Below are 21,134 nucleotides of genomic sequence, written 5' to 3' on the forward strand. Positions count from 1 at the left end.
GTAAAGTGTATTTGAGTACTGTGTAAAGCGCTGTATAAATATGTATTATTTGTATTCTTATTATAAGGTGCTGAGAGCTGCAGAGAGGGTGATCCGCCAGGCTTCAGCAATACAAGCTCCTAAGGTGTCAACAGTCACAGAAGAGTGTGTGTGTGTGTGTGTGTGAGATGGAGAGAGGGAGGGAGAAGAGTGTGTGTGTGTGTGTGTGTGTGAGAGAGAGAGAGAGAGAGAGAACCAGAAAGAGTGTATGTGTCACAAATTATAATAAATTGTTTCTTCAACTTATTAAAATATCTTATTTTACGGCAACTATCTGTTTCTGCTTCTTTATCATATTTATAGTGTGTGATTTATAAATATTCTACCTCACATAGGCTATTTAGATTTTGGGCGTCTGGTCACTTATATCTTATATCAGAATATAATATGTAACTGTAAAGCCTATTATGAATATTAAAATACGCTGAACCATGTGTCCTGTATCATAGCTGCATGAATGACCTTTGCAACAAAAAACCCGTGTCAAAATCAGTTTGGTATTCAGTGAGATATGATTAATTTAATGCGCTGAGAGCTCATTGCAGCTGGCAAACAAGTTACACTGAGTGGAGCTGGCGACCGGTCCAAGATGGCGGCTCCACGGCTCGTTAGCGTTCGATGGGGCGTCTACCTATATGATGTCTATGCTTCACACTCTCCACCGCACCAATAACACGGGGCTGCCCGCCGACGTGCCTGACTTTAAATCAGCGCTGCTAAACACGGACATATTAAATAATGACATATATCGGCCCGATATATCGGTCGACCTCTAGGTGTGAGCATAGACGTTATTTAGAAAGTTATCTATCTATGGCTGCTAAGTGCTTTCTGATATTCTTCAGCACTGTTTTCAGCCCATCTGTATGGTTTTCTGATATTGTACAGTTTACTGGGCTTTGTGTTAATGTTATTTTCAGTCTTTTTGAGATACACAGTGATTTAACTGTGATCAGACAGAGGGGTTAGTTCTCTTAACAGTGACTGATCTGGGATTAATAACAGTCAGTTGTTGTTGTATTTGTTCCTTGTGTGTGTCGCTGTAGTTCAGGTCTCCACAGATGCGCGCACGCACACACACATACACACACACACACACGAGACTTCTACAACTCAATCTCATGTTCAGTTTATCGATATGAAAACTGTGTAAAACACAAAGCTTCATTTATTATAATCATTTCTGGCAGCTGACGGGATGCTGTGTGCTCTTTATAGTGTCCAGCATCTGAAACTGGACATCTGATACACTCACTGCTCCTCCAGAACACACACAGCGAACAGATGACTGGACATCCAGGAAATAGTGAAATAAAGGAGTTTTAAAAAAGGAAGAGTAAGTGTTGTGTATGTTTCCTGAGTTCTGTGCACTGATGTTAAACTGTTGAGAATACATGGCTAATGTGTCATATGTGGGTTCGGAGGGTCTTTATTTAACACAAATCAAGAGGAGTTCACTGAATGAATCCAGTCCTCCTTTCTCTCCACACAAACAGCTTATGCAGATCTGAACAATCATGCACACAAAACTAATGTATGATTTCAGATCTTCAGGAAACACCTTTCCTTTAGTGTTCAGGAAAAACATGTCTCAATCACTGCAGAACCTTCTTTTTCAACATTTTCCTAAAGAAGCTATAAAACCGCCATTTGAATTCAGATAAATTATGTAAGTAAATACAAACTATTCAAAATAAGACCAGAACAGTTTTACAGTAGCATTTGTACTAAAAGAAAAAACGATGTAATGGTTTTTCATGATGGCATAATTTTGCAATAATTCAAACGTGAATTGAGACAAAACATTATTGATACAAATTAAAGAGAAATAACAGAACTGAACCTACCACACAGTTATCCGTTCCTGAATAATTATAATTTATGATGAGCAGTTTAAAAAGTGGCCGAACCGTTTTAATGCATCAGTGTAAAAAATACTACGGTTCCCAAGATTCAACATGAGACTTATTACCATATCTTCATATTCCACACACACCTCTGGAAATCCATCAAAGCAGGAGTTTTACACAATAACAAACCAACAGCTGGTCTTTAAACATTCAGCTCAGAAGCGAGTCCAGTATTAAACTCTTCAATTATTCACTTGTGTGTTTGACAATAACAGTGGAGCAATAATTCCCAGGGAATTAATAATAATAATAATAACCAGGGCTCTCTTTAGAACCGGCAGAAATTACAAAATCGTTGATACTTGAAAATAGGCTCTGGACAAAGAAACGTCTGAAAGTGCTGGACAGATCAACTTTAAAACACCTTCGGATCAAAGAAACATTTCAAAGTGCTTGTAAAAATATTTCATGGTAAAAATGGGTCAAACGCTCAGCAGCACTGAATGTAGAAACTGTGCTTTCAGCATCTTCCAGCAAGGCACGTCGACTAGATTCAAGTTTCACCTTGTGTTGCTCATGTGCATCATTCAGTCACAGAGACATGAACGGATCTGTCTTTGGGTGCAAGCAGTTACTGAGAACCAGTGGATCTCAGCTGGTTAAATCGGAGAAAGAAAGAAAATACAGCATAAAATGAATATTATCTAGTAGAATATAGTCTTCTGCTGTGCAACGGGAGTTCTAAAGTAATTCTTAATCAACTGCATTACGGTACAAAATCATGGAAACAGGACTGACTATTTGAGACTTCCCCAATGAATGAAGAAACTGTATATGATTTTACAGAGTCGACTCTGTATATTAATTTAAACGCCTTGAAGCCTTTGTTATAAAACTTTGTCCTCTAAAATGAAAACAACAAGTACATCTAAATTTGTAAACAGAGAATCTGGATAATAAAATCAAGTTTTAATAAAACAGTGCTCAGTAAAGGCTGCTGTTGTTCATGATGAACCCCATGTTTCCTTGGAGTGACTCAGAACAGTCAAATAAATAAACCTCTCAATCAGATTCGCATTTCTGAAGGACAAACTGTGGCATGTTTGCAAGGCAGGCGACAGTCTGAGGCTGTCTGAACAGATGCACAATCTAATCACAGAGTGGCATCATCACTGTTTGAGTCGTTCCTCAGATGCACCGAAGCCTGCAGCATCTCCCAGACGAAGAGCATCGGTCAAACGCTGCCCTGCAAACACTGTTACTGATCATTCTCAGGGGTGAAAGTCAGCAGAAGTGATGATGATGATGATGAGAGAGCGGAGAGAAGGACAGAGCTTCAGCACATCAGTTCAGTAAAGGCACAGAGAGCAGTGTCACTTCCATGATCACGAAGCTCTCGCACTCTCTCGGTGGATTCTCATGCTCATATTGGCAGCATTACACATTGTGATTGCTGTTGAAGGAGTCTAAGACCGTGGCGTTGATGTTCTGGAAGAGCCACCGCTGGCTGAGAGACGAGGGATCACAGGAGTTCATGAAGATCCGCTTCTGTGCAGCATCAGAGTCTATGCAGCTGTTACTGATGGGGTGATAGAGGCTCTTATCCTGCCACACACACACACACACACACACACATCAGTAGGCCAGTTTTCAGCTGAAAATGACAACAATCAGGCAGTTTTGCTTGTGCTCAAAAGGGTGAAGTTGTTTCTAACACAGCATCTGTTGGAGTGACAGTAAATCTAACGTCGTCTTCTCTTCTGACTGCCGTTATGAATCTTTCTCTATTTTTCCTCTTTTTGAAAGTCAAACACTATCGTGAAGTTTCTCTCTTGCTCAAATTTGAAGTAGTCTGCTGTTGTAGGACGACTTTCACTTCTGTGAAAAAGGTCATTCATCAAAATGAAAAATGTAGGGCGGGACTTGTTTCAGAACATTGGTTGTTGATTGGATGTTGAGATGTGGGAGGGGCAGGAAGTTCAAAATAGACTATGTTATGTTAACGCTTAACTCGCCTGACAGTAGAGAAGGTCAAATTAAGCATTTACTCTTGACTAATGTTTCTAATGGCTGATGGAGATTGAGCTTTCTGTACAGAATGACATGTCTGCACAGATGTAATGCCGATGTACCTTCCTATAGGCCCACAGCTGGTTCCCCTTCATCCCGTGGCAGTCATAGAGAGTCACAGGGCTGTTGTGTGACACGGCGTCAAAGCAGACCTTCTTAGTGTGCAACGGGTCTCCCACCCGTATGTCTTCTCTCCAACCAAATGTAAAGACCTGCACAATATACACACAGACTATTATTGTTTCTGAATTAATGCATTCAGCAACACTGCATCCTCTGTACATTCATAACACATCTGTCAAACTGAAATCAGATCATCCAAATAATGCACTGAGAAAGACAGATTCTAACTTCATCTTTAGAGAAACACATTCTTCAGTGCATGAATTCCCTGGGAACGGATTTCTCACCTGACCATGACTCCAGGTCGACTCGCCTCGTCCCTTCAGGCATTTCTCCAAACGGATCGGGGAACCCGAGGACAAGTGTTTGCTCTCTATGCACAGACCCGAGGCGCTGTTACGCAGCTGGAAGTAATCACACATCAGTGCCATGTTCCTCCATGTCACTTACCCAGAGCCACTTATTTTCAGCTTTGTCCCAGAAAATATGCTTTATGTCAAATTATGTATGTAGTTAATCTGAAACCAGCCTAAACTGGTTTGCAGTGCTTAACAGGTCTCTCAGCCTGGTTATGCTGGTTTAAGAGGGTTTTGGGCCATCCAGCTAAACCTAGACTATCTGAAACCAGATTAAATCACTTGGCCACTCAGAGTGGTCTCACCATCTTTGTAACATGCGTTTAATTATTGGTTGGTGAAGCTATGTAAGTGTGTTTGATTGTGAGCCGGATGTGTTTTGGGAAATTAGCACGCACCTCTCCCCACGCAGCGGCCGGAGGCTCCACCGGAGGATAGTGTTTGGGCAGATCCCATGCCACTTCCCTCATGAACCACTTGAAGCTCCTGCAGTTCAGCCGGCTCCTCCACTCCTTCTGCGTGGACACATCTCCAGCAGACAGGTGCCTGTACTCTGGCCGCCGCTGGTAGATAAACTCTGCATACTCATCCATCCACACCTCAGCCACACGCTTCAAATTCTAAAAAAAATAAAAAATCCAGCGGATCACACACATACTCAGATTAGATATAGATTATACACAGATCACACACACAGAGATCACAAATAGATCACACACAGAACACATAGATCACAAACACAGAGATCACATATAGATCACACACAGATCAACAAAGATGAGACAAACTACAGGAGTGAGGTGAGCCGCCTGGCCAAGTGGTGCAGTGACAACAATCTCTCTCTGAACGTGGAGAAGACAAAGGAGATTGTTGTAGACTTCAGGAGAGCACACACTCAGCACGTTCCTCTGACCATCAACGGTGTGACTGTGGAGAGAGTGAGCAACATCAAGTTCCTGGGTGTGCACATCACAGAGGACCTCTCCTGGACTGAAAACACTGCAGCACTGGCCAAGAAATCACAACAGCATCTATACTTCCTCCGCAAACTGAGGAGAGCCAGAGCCCCGGCCCCCATCATGTACACCTTCTACAGAGGCACCATAGAGAGTATCCTGTCGAGCTGCATCACTGTGTGGTATGGAGCCTGCAACGCGTCCTGCCGAAGTCTCTGCAACGCATAGTGAGAGCAGCTGAGAAGATCATTGGTGTCTCTCTCCCCTCCCTCCAGGACATTTATGGAACCCGTCTCACCCGCAAAGCCCTCTGCATCACAGGTGATCCCACCCACCCATTACACAGCTTCTTCAGTCTGGTCTGCCATCAGGGAGGAGACTGCGGAGTCTGCAGGCCAGGACCAACAGACTGAAGGACAGCTTCATCCACCAGGCTCAGGAAGCTGAACTCCCTCCCGAACTTGCCCCCCTTCCCCTCTTCTGCCCCAGGCACCACTGAACTATGAACCCACCCCCCCCCCACACACACACTAATTATATGATGGCATGCACTAGTCACTTTGTGAAGCATTGGTCTGCTCACTACCTCATTCAGCATGGAACTGACGTCATTCCACTACCTCATCAGTCAGTTAAATAAAATAACTGCTCTTGAGCCCTCTGTCACTTGTCACTTTAATCAGACTTCAGATATTTTTTATAAGGGATTTGTTTTGCACTAAAAACTTTTATCTGCACTTTCGATTGGGAAACTATGGATTTGTGCTTGATGAAGGAGGGTTAGTTCAGCTTTTCTATAATCCTCAGCTGTTAGCACTTCCGGGTAGTCGCCCCATGCAAGGCTCTAGTTTTAGCTGCTAGTAGTTCCCTATAAGATCCAAATTGATTGCAGTCAGGCAAAGCTAAGTTGGTGACAGGAACTGTAAGTCCACAGAATGTGACCTGCTTCAGCTCTGACTCTTCAGTAGGTAGCTGTAGGAGAGGACTCTGAGGCCACTGATCTGCGGGCAGGAGAAGGAATGATGGGCCTTGACTCCATCGGCTTGACTTGGCTAACTCGGCCATCATCTTGCCCCTAGTGATGTCATCAGCAGGATTAGACTTGGAATCAACATAACGCCAATCCTTTTCCTTGACACGAAACCCCTTGAATCCATGCCAGCACAGTGGTGGAATCCGACCAGAGCGTGACCTGATGTATGGGAACACTGAGCTCTGTCTTTAGTAATTTGGCTAGTTGTGCTCCTGTCATAGCGGCACACAACTCAAAACAAGGTATGGACTGTTGTTTCTTTGGAGAAACTCTGGAACAGGCAGTCAAGAAAGCTATCTCCTTTTCTCCTTGAGTGTTGGGATTTAGGCTACTGAGCCATAAGCTTGCTCTTAAGCGTCACAGAAAATGTGTAGGGTTCTGATACTCAGGGGGTTATCCAACTTTAAAGTGACGTAACATCTGGGAATGGAGATGTGCGTAATGTTTGGTAACTCTTGCTCCCATGTTCGCCAGGCTTGGAGCAGTTCTTCTGGAAGTTGAGGATCATCCCATTCTCTCTTCTTGTCCCACAGACGCTGGACTAAGACTTTAGCTCTCGTGGTGTAAGGGACGATGTACCCCAGGGGATCATACTGACTGGCTAGAACCTTGTAAATATGACACATAGTAGGGGCAGAGCATTCAATGGGGCGATACTTGTATGACAGTGTGTCAGAGGTACAGTGCCAGAGTAGTCCAAGTGCTGACTCTTGTGCTTCTGGTTGCTCTTGGGTCAGCCACAATACCAAGTTACTTGACTTGGCTTCGGATGGGATAGAGTCCAGTACTTGAGGGACATTGCTGGCCCACTGTCTTAGATCAAGTCCTCCTGTGGCTAGGAGGTCTCGCAACTTAGATGCCAGTGCCGTGGATACTTCTTGGGTATGGAAACTCTGGAGGAGGTTGTCTACATAGAAGTATTTCTGTATACTTTCTCTGGCTGCATGTTGTCCCAAACGGAAGAACATGCCACTCATAAACTTGGGGGGACTGATCTCTTTTGAGGTCCCTCCAGAGGAATCGTAGCAGTGGGCGGTCCTCTGGTAGCAGTCGCACCTGATGGAACATTCCCCGAATATCGCTACTCAAGGCAACAGTGTGTGCACGGAACCTCAGGAGGACAGACATCAGAGAAGGACCCAGTGTGGGACCAGGAAGAAGCAACTGGTTTAGATTTTCCGTGTTGGAATGAACAGTTGAAGACGACTCTGTTCTTGCCGTTATGTTGTGTCATATGGTGGGGAATGTACCACGACTCCTCAGCTTGCTCCAATTGTTCAGGATGTATCACTTGTGCATACACTGCTTCTTTCAACTTGTTCATCTCCAACTTGTAGGCTGCTGCTTGTGCTGGATCTCTGACTAATCGCCTCTCAATTCCTCGGAGACAAGGCAGAGTGGTATCTGGGGAAGCTCACAGGAGAGGCATATCCTTCACTCTTAATAAGGGTGTGGCATATCTGGCTACTCCATCTACTAGAACTCTAGTAGTCTTGGCCTCGAACAGTGAAAGGGCATCTTGATTTGCTTAGAGCGGGTAATGAGCTTCTCACTGCGGTACGGGAGCACATCTAGTTGCCACAATTTCTCAGCTTGTCGGTACAGGTTGGTATACGAACTTGAAGTAGCCATAAAGAGACACTGCTGGCTGGCAAGGCAATGCTTGATTTCTTGAGTGGGACCTTGCAGGGTCCAGCCTAATCTGGTCTTGATAGCGGCAGGACCGTTAGGTGGGCCTAGACGAACTGGCTCTACTGGAGTTATGAGGGGCGGGTAATCTGACCCTATAAGGAGGAGCGGTTGGACCGATTCAACAGGTGGCAACTGTAGACCTTGTAGGTGCCAATACTTGCGTTGTAACTCATCTACTGGATATGTATGCTCAGCTAATCCCAATGTCTCAGCTGTAAAGGCTTGACGAATCCTAAATGAAGTCTTGGGTTGGGAAGCTGGTGACACTCTGAAGGCTACTGAAGCACCATCCAGGATGTGAAGGTCTTGTCTGACTGTATGTAGAACAAGCTTTTCGGGTCGACCAGCCAATCCTAGCTGTTGTGCCGCTGAATGAAAGAGGATGGTGCGTTCTGACTCGTCAACCAAGAGAGTGTACGTCTCTAAGCACTGATTGCCATTTCTGAGGAGTACTTTAAAGATCTTTAGTAAGACACGTCGACTGTTGGTGGGCCGATCAAGATACAGTGTCTCTGTAGTCATGTTCACCAAGCAATTCTCTGAAGGTCCAACCTTAGGTGTCTCAGGTGTTTTCACAAAGAATCGATCGTTAACCTCATGGAGGATGTACAGATGGCGGCGATTACAACTTTTGTAGGGTGTCTTAAGGTTACACTGTGCGGCTTGATGGGTTCGTCCACACCGCCAACATCTCTTGTGCGATTGTATCCAATGCACTTTCTGATCTCTGTTAAGTCTTTGGAAACTGGCACACCCATTCAAGTAGTGGTCTTGAGCATCACAATATGGGCAGAACATCTTCCTGTCTCTGGGCTTAGGGTCGGAAGCTTTACCTGGCATGTCACTGCTGTCTGTCTCTGTACCGAGAAAGATACTTGTGGCCTTCATTGGCTGTCTTGTGTCTCTCTGGTGTCCCCTCTTGTGTATGGGTATTGGCCTACTCATTGAAGGATAGAATCTGGTACTGTCTTCTTGAACTTGCAGCTCGAATTCTAACCATGCTGAGAGATCGAGCAAGGTAGGGATGGGAACTTGTTGGGGATGGACCGACCGTCTAAAACTAGTCTGCAGATCATGTGGAAGCTTACACAACAGTCTTGATACATGGGAACCGCACTCTAACTCCATGTAGCCTTTATTCCCCAGCTGCTGAAGCATACTAACTACAGAACGAACTTTCAGTGCAAACATTCGGAAGGCTCTCTCGTCCCCTTGGCTGATGTTTGGACCATCCATAAGCTCGGCTATTCTCTGAAGGGCCAACTGGTGAGGCTGTCCGTACTGTTGGTTAAGTGCCTCCATAGTCTCTGAGAAGGGGTATAATGAGTTGCAATAGGAGTCTGCAATCAACAGAGCTTCCTCCAACCTTAGGTGATCAACGAGGATCTGGTACTTAAATCTCTCTGTAGCGTCTGCTGGAAGAATGTTCTCCAAAGCGATGCGCAGGCGGGAAAACTCTCTCGGATCTGGCTTCACAAAGTTTGGAATGGTTGGAGCTGGTCCCCTATATGTACTCTCTTGATTGGAGGGAACCCTTAACTGGGTTGAGCTGTAGCCAATACTACGATCATAAGCTCTGTCATTAGATCAATGGGGGAAGGACTGGTGCTGTGAGGGTCGTGCATGAGCTGCAGGTGATATCATCTCCAGCTGCCGAAGCCTATGTTCGAAGTCATGTAGTCGATCTTGTTTGAGGGAATCTGCTGCACTCTCAATTGGTCTAGGAGGTAGCTTAGATCTAGGCAGAGGAATAGGCCTGGCATCTGTAGTGACAGGCGGAATATTGGCGTGGGGTTGAGGAACAGGGCAAGATGTCCTCTGTGGATAATGACTGGGCCGATCACTCATTGCAAGTAGGCTCAACTTAGTTTCCAGGGCCTCGTTCTTCTCTTTCAGTCTCCGTATCTGCTCATAGGAATGACGTCTTAGTTCCTCTGTCTCTTTCCGCAACTGCTGGAATTCTGCTAGAACTTGTGCTGACAGCTCAGGAAGGGGTGAAGTAGGTGCTCGCTATTGTTCATACTCTCTACTGTGACTCCACTCTGTCAGCGGCTGCCATGGCTGCCTACCTGTTCCATACTCAGTGAAGGTGTTGGTGAGCTTGGGTGCAGTCGCTCCTTGATATTCTGAATCATCACTCATTTCAGATTAAGTGTCTACTTTATGTCTTGACTGTAACCTTCGTTGATGATCAGTGAGCTCGAAAACTGACAGGTAACTAGGGAGCCGCACCACTCGTCTGGGTCTGACTGCAGGCTCAGGAAGGTCAGGTCTATGATCTGGATCACTGTGATGCATCTTTCTTATGACAGCTCTTCAAATCCGGCTTGAAGGACCATTTGTGAGGTAGACTATTGTGGGTGCTGGTGGAAATTGAGCAGACATAAGTCGTCCGGGTCAGAGACGAAGTACACTTTAATGATTTCAGACTTGTAGAGGATTTACAGTTCTTGAATTTAGTTGAGTGGATGATTGTAGTACAGGCAGCAGAGAGTATGGCAGAGTAGTACAGAGTAGTTTGGAGTGTAACTTAATATGAATTCACTCTTGTTACTTATACATAATATCTATACTTAAACATAATAGCAATATAGCCTATTAGCAAATTAGTGATAAAAAGATCGTTTCAGACATGTTCTGACTAAATTAGCACTTGTGAAAATGGCATCACATTCTTTGGCAATTGAGCTCGGAAGAACTGTTAACTATGGCTTAAATAACACAAACAATCTCACTTATTCAGTAAATAATAACATACACAAACTGAAAGTGACTTCAAGTTTACGATATTATACATCAATATCGCTATATAACCGTATCTCGTATGCATTACTAGAGCCGTATATGGATGATGCAAAACACAATGAGTATGGCGCACATAAACAATTAGAATTAGAAATTAGAGATAACACAAACTTATGCCTTCAAATACAGCAATTTAAAGATGAATAACAAACACAATCACTCACTTGTATATGAACGCACTCAGTAGAAAACAACAACAGCTTGAACAACAACGAGGAATGTCCGTGCTTTGAACTGCGTCCTGTCAATACTGTTAATACTGTTAAAAGGATCGTTAAAGGGGAATACTGATAAATCAGTGTTATACCTCACAAGGGGGCACTAATGGCCCTATACTTAGCTAGCCTTTTCTACAACATAGATCACACACAGATCACAGATAACATAGATCACACACACACAGATCACATAGATCACACACAGATCACACATAGATCACACACACAGATCACAAAGATCACACACATACTGATCACACATAGATCACACGCACAGATCACAAAGATCGCACACACACAGATCACATATAGATCACACACACACACTGATCACACACAGATCACACACACAGATCACACACACACAGATCACACAGATCACACACACAGATCACACACATAATGATCACACACTGATCACACATAGATCGCACACACACAGATCACAAAGATCGCACACACACAGATCGCACACACACACACACTGATCACACATAGATCACACACAGATCACACACACACGGATAACATACACACAGATCACATATAGATCACACACTGATCACAAAGATCGCACACACACAGATCACACATAGTCCACACACATAATGATCACACACAGATCACGCACACAGATCACGCACACAGATCACACACACAGATCACACACACAGACCACACAGATCACACACACACACACAGATCACACATAGATCACACACACACACACACACACAGATCACACATAGATCACACACACACACACACACATAGATCACACATAGATCACACACACACACACACAGATCACGCACACAGATCACGCACACAGATCACGCACACAGATCACACACACAGATCACACACACAATGATCACACACACAGATCACACACACAGACCACACAGATCACACACACAATGATCACACACACAGATCACACACATAATGATCACACACACACAGATCACAGATCACACACACACACAGATCACACACACACAGATCACGCACACACAGATCACGCACACACAGATCACACACACACAGATCACACACATAATGATCACACATAGATCACGCACACAGATCACACACACAGACCACACAGATCACACACACACACACACACACAGATCACACACACACACACAGATCACGCACACAGATCACACACACACGGATCACAAACAGATCACACACACAGACCACAGATCACACACACACACACACACAGATCACACACACACACACAGATCACGCACACAGATCACGCACACAGATCACGCACACAGATCACGCACACAGATCACACACACACAGATCACACACACAGACCACACAGATCACACACACACACACAGATCACACACAGACCACAGATCACACACAGATCACACATTGATCACACACACACACATAGATCACACATAGATCACACACACACACAGATCACACATAGATCACACACACACGGATCACACACACACACACACACACACACACACAGATCACACACATACCACAGATCACACACACACACACACACACAGATCACACACATACCACAGATCACACACACACACACAGATCACACAGATCACACACAGATCACACACACAGACCACAGATCACACACACACAGATCACACACACATACCACAGATCACACACAGATCACACACAGATCACACACAGATCACACACACACACACAGATCACACACACATACCACAGATCACACACACATACCACAGATCACACACACACACACACACACACACACACACAGATCACACATAGATCACACACACACACACACAGACCACGGATCACACACAGATCACACACATAGATCACACACACACGGATCACACACACACACACAGATCACACACACACAGATCACACACACACAGATCACACACACACACACACAGACCACGGATCACACACAGATCACACACACAGACCACACAGATCACACACAGACCACAGATCACACACACACGGATCACACATAGATCACACACACACACACAGATCACACACACACGGATCACACACAGATCACACACATAGATCACACACACACGGATCACACACAGATCACACACACACACACAGATCACACACACACCACAGATCACACACACACCACAGATCACACACACACCACAGATCACACACACACCACAGATCACACACACACACAGATCACACACACACACACAGATCACACACAGATCACACACACACGGATCACACACAGATCACACACACAGACCACAGATCACACACACACACAGATCACACACACACACAGACCACACACAGATCACACACACACACACAGATCACACACACACAGATCACACATAGATCACACACACACAGATCACACACAGACCACAGATCACACACAGACCACAGATCACACACACAGACCACAGATCACACACACACACACACACACACACACAGATCACACACACACACACACACACACACACAGATCACACACACACACAGATGACACACACAGATCACACACACAGACCACACACACACGGATCACAGATCACACACAGATCACACACACACGGATCACAGATCACACACACAGATCACACACAGACCACGGATCACACACAGATCACACATAGATCACACACAGATCACACACACACACAGATGACACACACACAGATCACACACACACACAGATGACACACACAGATCACACACACAGACCACACACACACGGATCACAGATCACACACACACAGATCACACACAGACCACAGATCACATACAGATCACACACACACGGATCACAGATCACACACACACACACAGACCACGGATCACACACAGATCACACATAGATCACACACAGATCACACACACACACACACACACACAGATCACACACAGACCACAGATCACACACAGATCACACACACACGGATCACAGATCACACACACACACACACACACAGATCACACACACACACACACACACAGATCACACACAGACCACGGATCACACACAGATCACACACGGATCACACACACACAGATCACACACAGACCACAGATCACACACACACACACAGATCACACACAGATCACACACAGATCACACACACACACACACACAGATCACACACACACACACACACACACACACACACAGATCACACAAACACAGATCACACACAGATCACACACACACACACACACACAGATCACACATAGATCACACACACACACACACACACACAGATCACACACACAGACCACACAGATCACACACACACACACACAGATCACACATAGATCACACACACACACACAGATCACACACATACCACAGATCACACACACACACACACACACACAGATCACACACACACAGACCACAGATCACACACACACAGATCACACATAGATCACACACACACGGATCACACACAGATCACACACACACACACACACACACACACACACACAGAGATCACACATAGATCACACACACACGGATCACACATAGATCACACACACACACACATAGATCACACACACATACCACAGATCACACACACCACAGATCACACACACACACAGATCACACACACACAGATCACACATAGATCACACACACACACACAGATCACACACATACCACAGATCACACACACACACACACACACAGATCACACACAGATCACACACACACACACACAGATCACACACAGATCACACACACACACAGATCACACACAGACCACAGATCACACACAGATCACACACAGACCACAGATCACACACAGATCACACACATACCACAGATCACACACAGATCACACACACACACACAGATCACACATAGATCACACACACACACACACACAGATCACACAAACACAGATCACACATAGATCACACACACACACACAGATCACACACATACCACAGATCACACACACACACACACACACACACAGATCACACACAGATCACACACACACACAGATCACACACAGATCACACACAGATCACACACATACCACAGATCACACACATACCACAGATCACACACACACACAGATCACACACACACACAGATCACACACAGATCACACACAGACCACAGATCACACACAGATCACACACATACCACAGATCACACACAGATCACACACACACAGATCACACACACACACACACACACACACAGATCACACACACACAGATCACACATAGATCACACACACAGACCACACACACACACACACACACACAGATCACACATAGATCACACACACAGACCACACACACACACACACACAGATCACACAAACACAGATCACACATAGATCACACACACAGACCACACACACACACACACACAGATCACACATAGATCACACACACAGACCACACACACACACACACACACACAGATCACACATAGATCACACACACACACACAGATCACACACAGATCACACACACACACACACACACACACAGATCACACAAACACAGATCACACATAGATCACACACACACACACACAGATCACACACAGACCACAGATCACACACACACACACAGATCACACACAGATCACACACACAGACCACAGATCACACACACACACACACAGATCACACATAGATCACACACACACACACACACACACACACACACACAGATCACACAAACACAGATCACACACAGATCACACACACACACAGATCACACACACACACAGATCACACACATACCACAGATCACACACAGATCACACACACACAGATCACACACAGATCACACACACACAGATCACACACACACACACAGATCACACATAGATCACACACACACAGATCACACATAGATCACACACAGATCACACACAGATCACACAAACACAGATCACACATAGATCACACACACAGACCACACAGATCACACACACACACACACAGATCACACATTGATCACACACACACACACAGATCACACACATACCACAGATCACACACACACACACACACACACACAGATCACACACACACAGATCACACATAGATCACACACACACACGGATCACACACAGATCACACACACACACACACACACACGGATCACACATAGATCACACACACACACGGATCACACATAGATCACACACACACACACATAGATCACACACACATACCACAGATCACACACACCACAGATCACACACACACACAGACCACAGATCACACACACACACAGATCACACACACACAGATCACACATAGATCACACACACACAGATCACACACATACCACAGATCACACACACACACACACAGATCACACACAGATCACACACAGATCACACACAGATCACACACAGATCACACAGATCACACACATACCACAGATCACACACACACACACACACAGATCACACACACACACACAGATCACACACACACACACACAGATCACACACAGATCACACACACACACACACAGATCACACACAGATCACACACACACACACAGATCACACACATACCACAGATCACACACACACACAGATCACACACAGACCACAGATCACACACAGATCACACACACACAGATCACACACAGACCACAGATCACACACAGATCACACACATACCACAGATCACACACAGATCACACACAGATCACACATAGATCACACATAGATCACACATAGATCACACACACACACACACACACAGATCACACATAGATCACACACACACACACACACACAGATCACACATAGATCACACACACAGACCACACACACACACACACAGATCACACAAACACAGATCACACATAGATCACACACACACACACACACACACACACACACACACAGATCACACACAGACCACAGATCACACACAGATCACACACACACACACACACACAGATCACACAAACACAGATCACACACAGATCACACACACACACACACACACAGATCACACACAGATCACACACACACACACACACACAGATCACACACACACACAGATCACACACAGATCACACACACACACACACACACACAGATCACACAAACACAGATCACACACAGATCACACACACACACACACACACACACACACAGATCACACACACACACAGATCACACACAGATCACACACATACCACAGATCACACACAGATCACACACACACAGATCACACACACACAGATCACACACAGATCACACACACACACACAGATCACACATAGATCACACACACACACACACACACAGATCACACATAGATCACACACATAGATCACACACACACGGATCACACACATAGATCACACACACACACAGATCACACATAGATCACACACACACACAGATCACACATAGATCACACACACACACAGATCACACATAGATCACACACACACACAGATCACACACACACAGATCACACATAGATCACACACTGATCACACATAGATCACACACACACACACAGATCACACATAGATCACACACACACACAGATCACACACACACAGATCACACACAGATCACACACTGATCACACATAGATCACACACACACACACAGATCACACATAGATCACACACACACACACAGATCACACACACACACTGATCACACACACACACACAGATCACACACTGATCACACACACACACAGATCACACACACACACACACAGATCACACATAGATCACACACACACACAGATCACACACACACACTGATCACACACACACACACACAGATCACACATAGAACACACACACACACTGATCACACATAGATCACACACACAGATCACACACACACACACACAGATCACACATAGATCACACACACACACACACACACAGATCACACAAACACAGATCACACACACACACACACAGATCACACACACACACAGATCACACACAGATCACACACATACCACAGATCACACACAGATCACACACAGATCACACACACACAGATCACACACACACAGATCACACACACACAGATCACACACAGATCACACAAACACAGATCACACACAGATCACACACACACACACACACACAGATCACACACACACACAGATCACACACAGATCACACACATACCACAGATCACACACAGATCACACACAGATCACACACACACAGATCACACACACACAGATCACACACAGACCACAGATCACACACAGATCACACACATACCACAGATCACACACAGATCACACACACACAGATCACACACACACAGATCACACACAGATCACACACACACAGATCACACACACACACACAGATCACACATAGATCACACACACACAGATCACACACACACAGATCACACACAGATCACACATAGATCACACACATAGATCACACACACACGGATCACACACATAGATCACACACATAGATCACACACACACACACACACACAGATCACACACACACACACAGATCACACATAGATCACACACACACACACAGATCACACACACACAGATCACACACACACACAGATCACACATAGATCACACACACACACACACAGATCACACACACACACTGATCACACATAGATCACACACACACACACAGATCACACATAGATCACACACACACACACAGATCACACACAGATCACACACACACACAGATCACACACACACACTGATCACACACACACACTGATCACACACACACACAGATCACACACACACACACAGATCACACATAGATCACACACACACACAGATCACACACACACACAGATCACACACACACACACAGATCACACATAGAACACACACACACACTGATCACACATAGATCACACACACACACACACACACAGATCACACACACACACAGATCACACATACAGATTACATTATATTTAAAATAAAAATATGATTTGCAGTTCACATGAATGTTTACTTTACAAAAAAAAATCGTATTATTTAGTTCCTTCACCATTACCATAGTGGTCTGGTCTTAATATTTTCAAAACAATAGTCCTCCTAATGTTCTAGATATGATTATGGCCTTGTTTGATAAAAATTAAAAAGTTAGTTGAAAAAAAATTACCAGTGTAGAAACAATGAGTTTATTATTATTATTATTATTTAATAAAGAAAAATGTTTATTTTGTTGTGAAAGTGCATGATATTCTAGGCTGCTCATGAAAGCTTTTTTTTTCCAGTGTACATATGACAGCATATAGTGAATATAGCAATATCTACAATATAAATATCTAAACTTTACCCCTTGCAATACAAACCCCCCCCCCCAGGATATCTGCCAGCACACCCTTCTATGGCTGTTAAGAACCGGCCCAGCACAGACGGCGGTCACATTAATAGAAGGGCACTTGTAATATAAAGTATTTACATGAGCGTCTTACACTCCTGTTTAACGCTGAGGACTCAGATGAGCTGGACTATGAGGAGAAACACTCGAGAACATTGCTGTTGTGCCAGACAAATACTGCATTAATTGCAGAGATGTAGTAAATATGATCGGTGTCATCTCAGAATGATCTGGATCTGGATGTGATTGTCAAACTCACCCTGGCGAGGCTCACTCCACCTGGCACTTTATAGGGAACGTATTTCCTGTAGATGTGACCCACGCGTGAGCAGGGAATGTCCTCCATTCGGCCGCCACACATCCACACCTGGATGAAACACACACACACACACGAAGATGAAAACAGTCTTTCTACAGTGACACAAGTACAGACGGCAAACACAGAGACTGAACCGTCTGTCACACATAACTAAATGTGTGCTTCTGGTTCTGCTTTTGTAGTTTTTCTGTACACTGTAGAATTATTTGTACAATTAGAGATGAAATATGACTAAATGTATGTCACACATTCAGGCCTGCGCGTGTCATCAGACAGCTTAGAGCCAATGATTATTACACTCCATAAGGAGCGTACTGTATGTGCACTGTGTAGTGCTGATAAACTCACTCTGAAGCCTGCTTAGATTTAGTGTGTGTTTTCCTGAAGCCACTAGGGGTCGCTGTATCTGACTTCACTGTGAATGCTGCGACTGAGACTGATCTGAGGCTGCGTCCACACGAAGCCAGAGCTTTCCTTAGCCAATCTTTTTTTTTTCTTCATCTCAAGAAATATCTGCATCTACACGAAACCACAAAACTGACACAAAACGATGTAGTATACATGCCAGACCAGCATGTGGCGCTGTAATTCTGCCACAGAGATACACTAAAAACGGAGAAGAAGACTTGGACTATGCTCATAAACCTTCCTCGCTGTATACAAATGAACATGGAACAATACATGTGTTAATCTGTGTTAATGTTAGTTAATAAAAAGACAATCGTTCAGTGTTTGTTCATGTTTTGGTTTCTGTTACGCAGTCTAGACAAAAACGCATGGGTGGCATTTTCAGGCCCCTTCCACACGGGGACCAGTGATGCGCTGGATAGGTTGTTTCGAAATGAGCGGGTGCCTGCGGTTACGAGTCATCCAAAAATATTTTTAATGACTATTAAGCAGCCATGGCCAGTGTGGCCACGAAGAAGAGAAGATGCACTTTTAATAGCGAATGGACTGCAGCATACCCTTGATTAAGACCTGTAGATGGCGAAGCAGAGAGAGCTTTTTTTCTGTGGGACATGGTGGAGAATACGACGTGAAGCGACATGGTGCATGTGAGTAGGCTACCACAGAAAAAAAGCACATCATCAAGAAACATGCAAATCAGTGCAATCGTTTTTCAATAAACCAAATGACCCACAGGCTGACAAAGTTTGGGCAGCAGAAGTGACGAGCATTTATCATGCCGTACATGACTGCAGTAACAAGTTTGCCCCAGTCATTTTTCCAGATTCTGAAATAGCTAAGAAAAAGCTGTAGAAACTTTGGGTGATATTTTGGG

At 44.6% G+C, this 21,134-nt stretch overlaps 2 protein-coding genes across 3 annotated transcripts in view; both read right to left on the reverse strand.

The window, feature by feature from the left end:
• Positions 1–3,234: 3,234 nt before the first annotated feature.
• LOC132134500 (polypeptide N-acetylgalactosaminyltransferase 10-like) overlaps positions 3,235–21,134 on the reverse strand; it is a 29,796-nt gene continuing 11,896 nt past the window's right edge. Inside the window, exons 8-12 of the mRNA XM_059547082.1 lie at positions 19,793–19,900; positions 4,837–5,058; positions 4,370–4,486; positions 4,022–4,171; positions 3,235–3,494 (exon numbers count right to left, since the gene is read on the reverse strand). Coding sequence (XP_059403065.1) covers positions 3,327–3,494; positions 4,022–4,171; positions 4,370–4,486; positions 4,837–5,058; positions 19,793–19,900 — 765 coding nt within the window. The 3' untranslated portion in view covers positions 3,235–3,326. The remainder of the gene's footprint in view (positions 3,495–4,021; positions 4,172–4,369; positions 4,487–4,836; positions 5,059–19,792; positions 19,901–21,134) is intronic.
• On the reverse strand, positions 7,372–11,265 carry LOC132134501 (uncharacterized). 2 transcript variants are annotated; one of them, XM_059547084.1, is made up of 2 exons: positions 11,089–11,265; positions 7,372–10,672 (listed from the first exon to the last, which is right to left on the reverse strand). In XM_059547084.1, the coding sequence occupies exon 2, from the start codon at positions 9,419–9,421 to the stop codon at positions 7,904–7,906; it is 1,518 nt and encodes a 505-aa protein (XP_059403067.1). In that variant the 5' UTR covers positions 9,422–10,672; positions 11,089–11,265; the 3' UTR covers positions 7,372–7,903. The 2 variants fall into 2 exon arrangements, with proteins under 2 accessions (XP_059403067.1, XP_059403066.1); XM_059547083.1 differs by having other exon boundaries at positions 11,085–11,265.

This window comes from Carassius carassius, unplaced genomic scaffold (assembly GCF_963082965.1).
Source record: "Carassius carassius unplaced genomic scaffold, fCarCar2.1 SCAFFOLD_94, whole genome shotgun sequence".
NCBI lineage: Eukaryota > Metazoa > Chordata > Actinopteri > Cypriniformes > Cyprinidae > Carassius > Carassius carassius.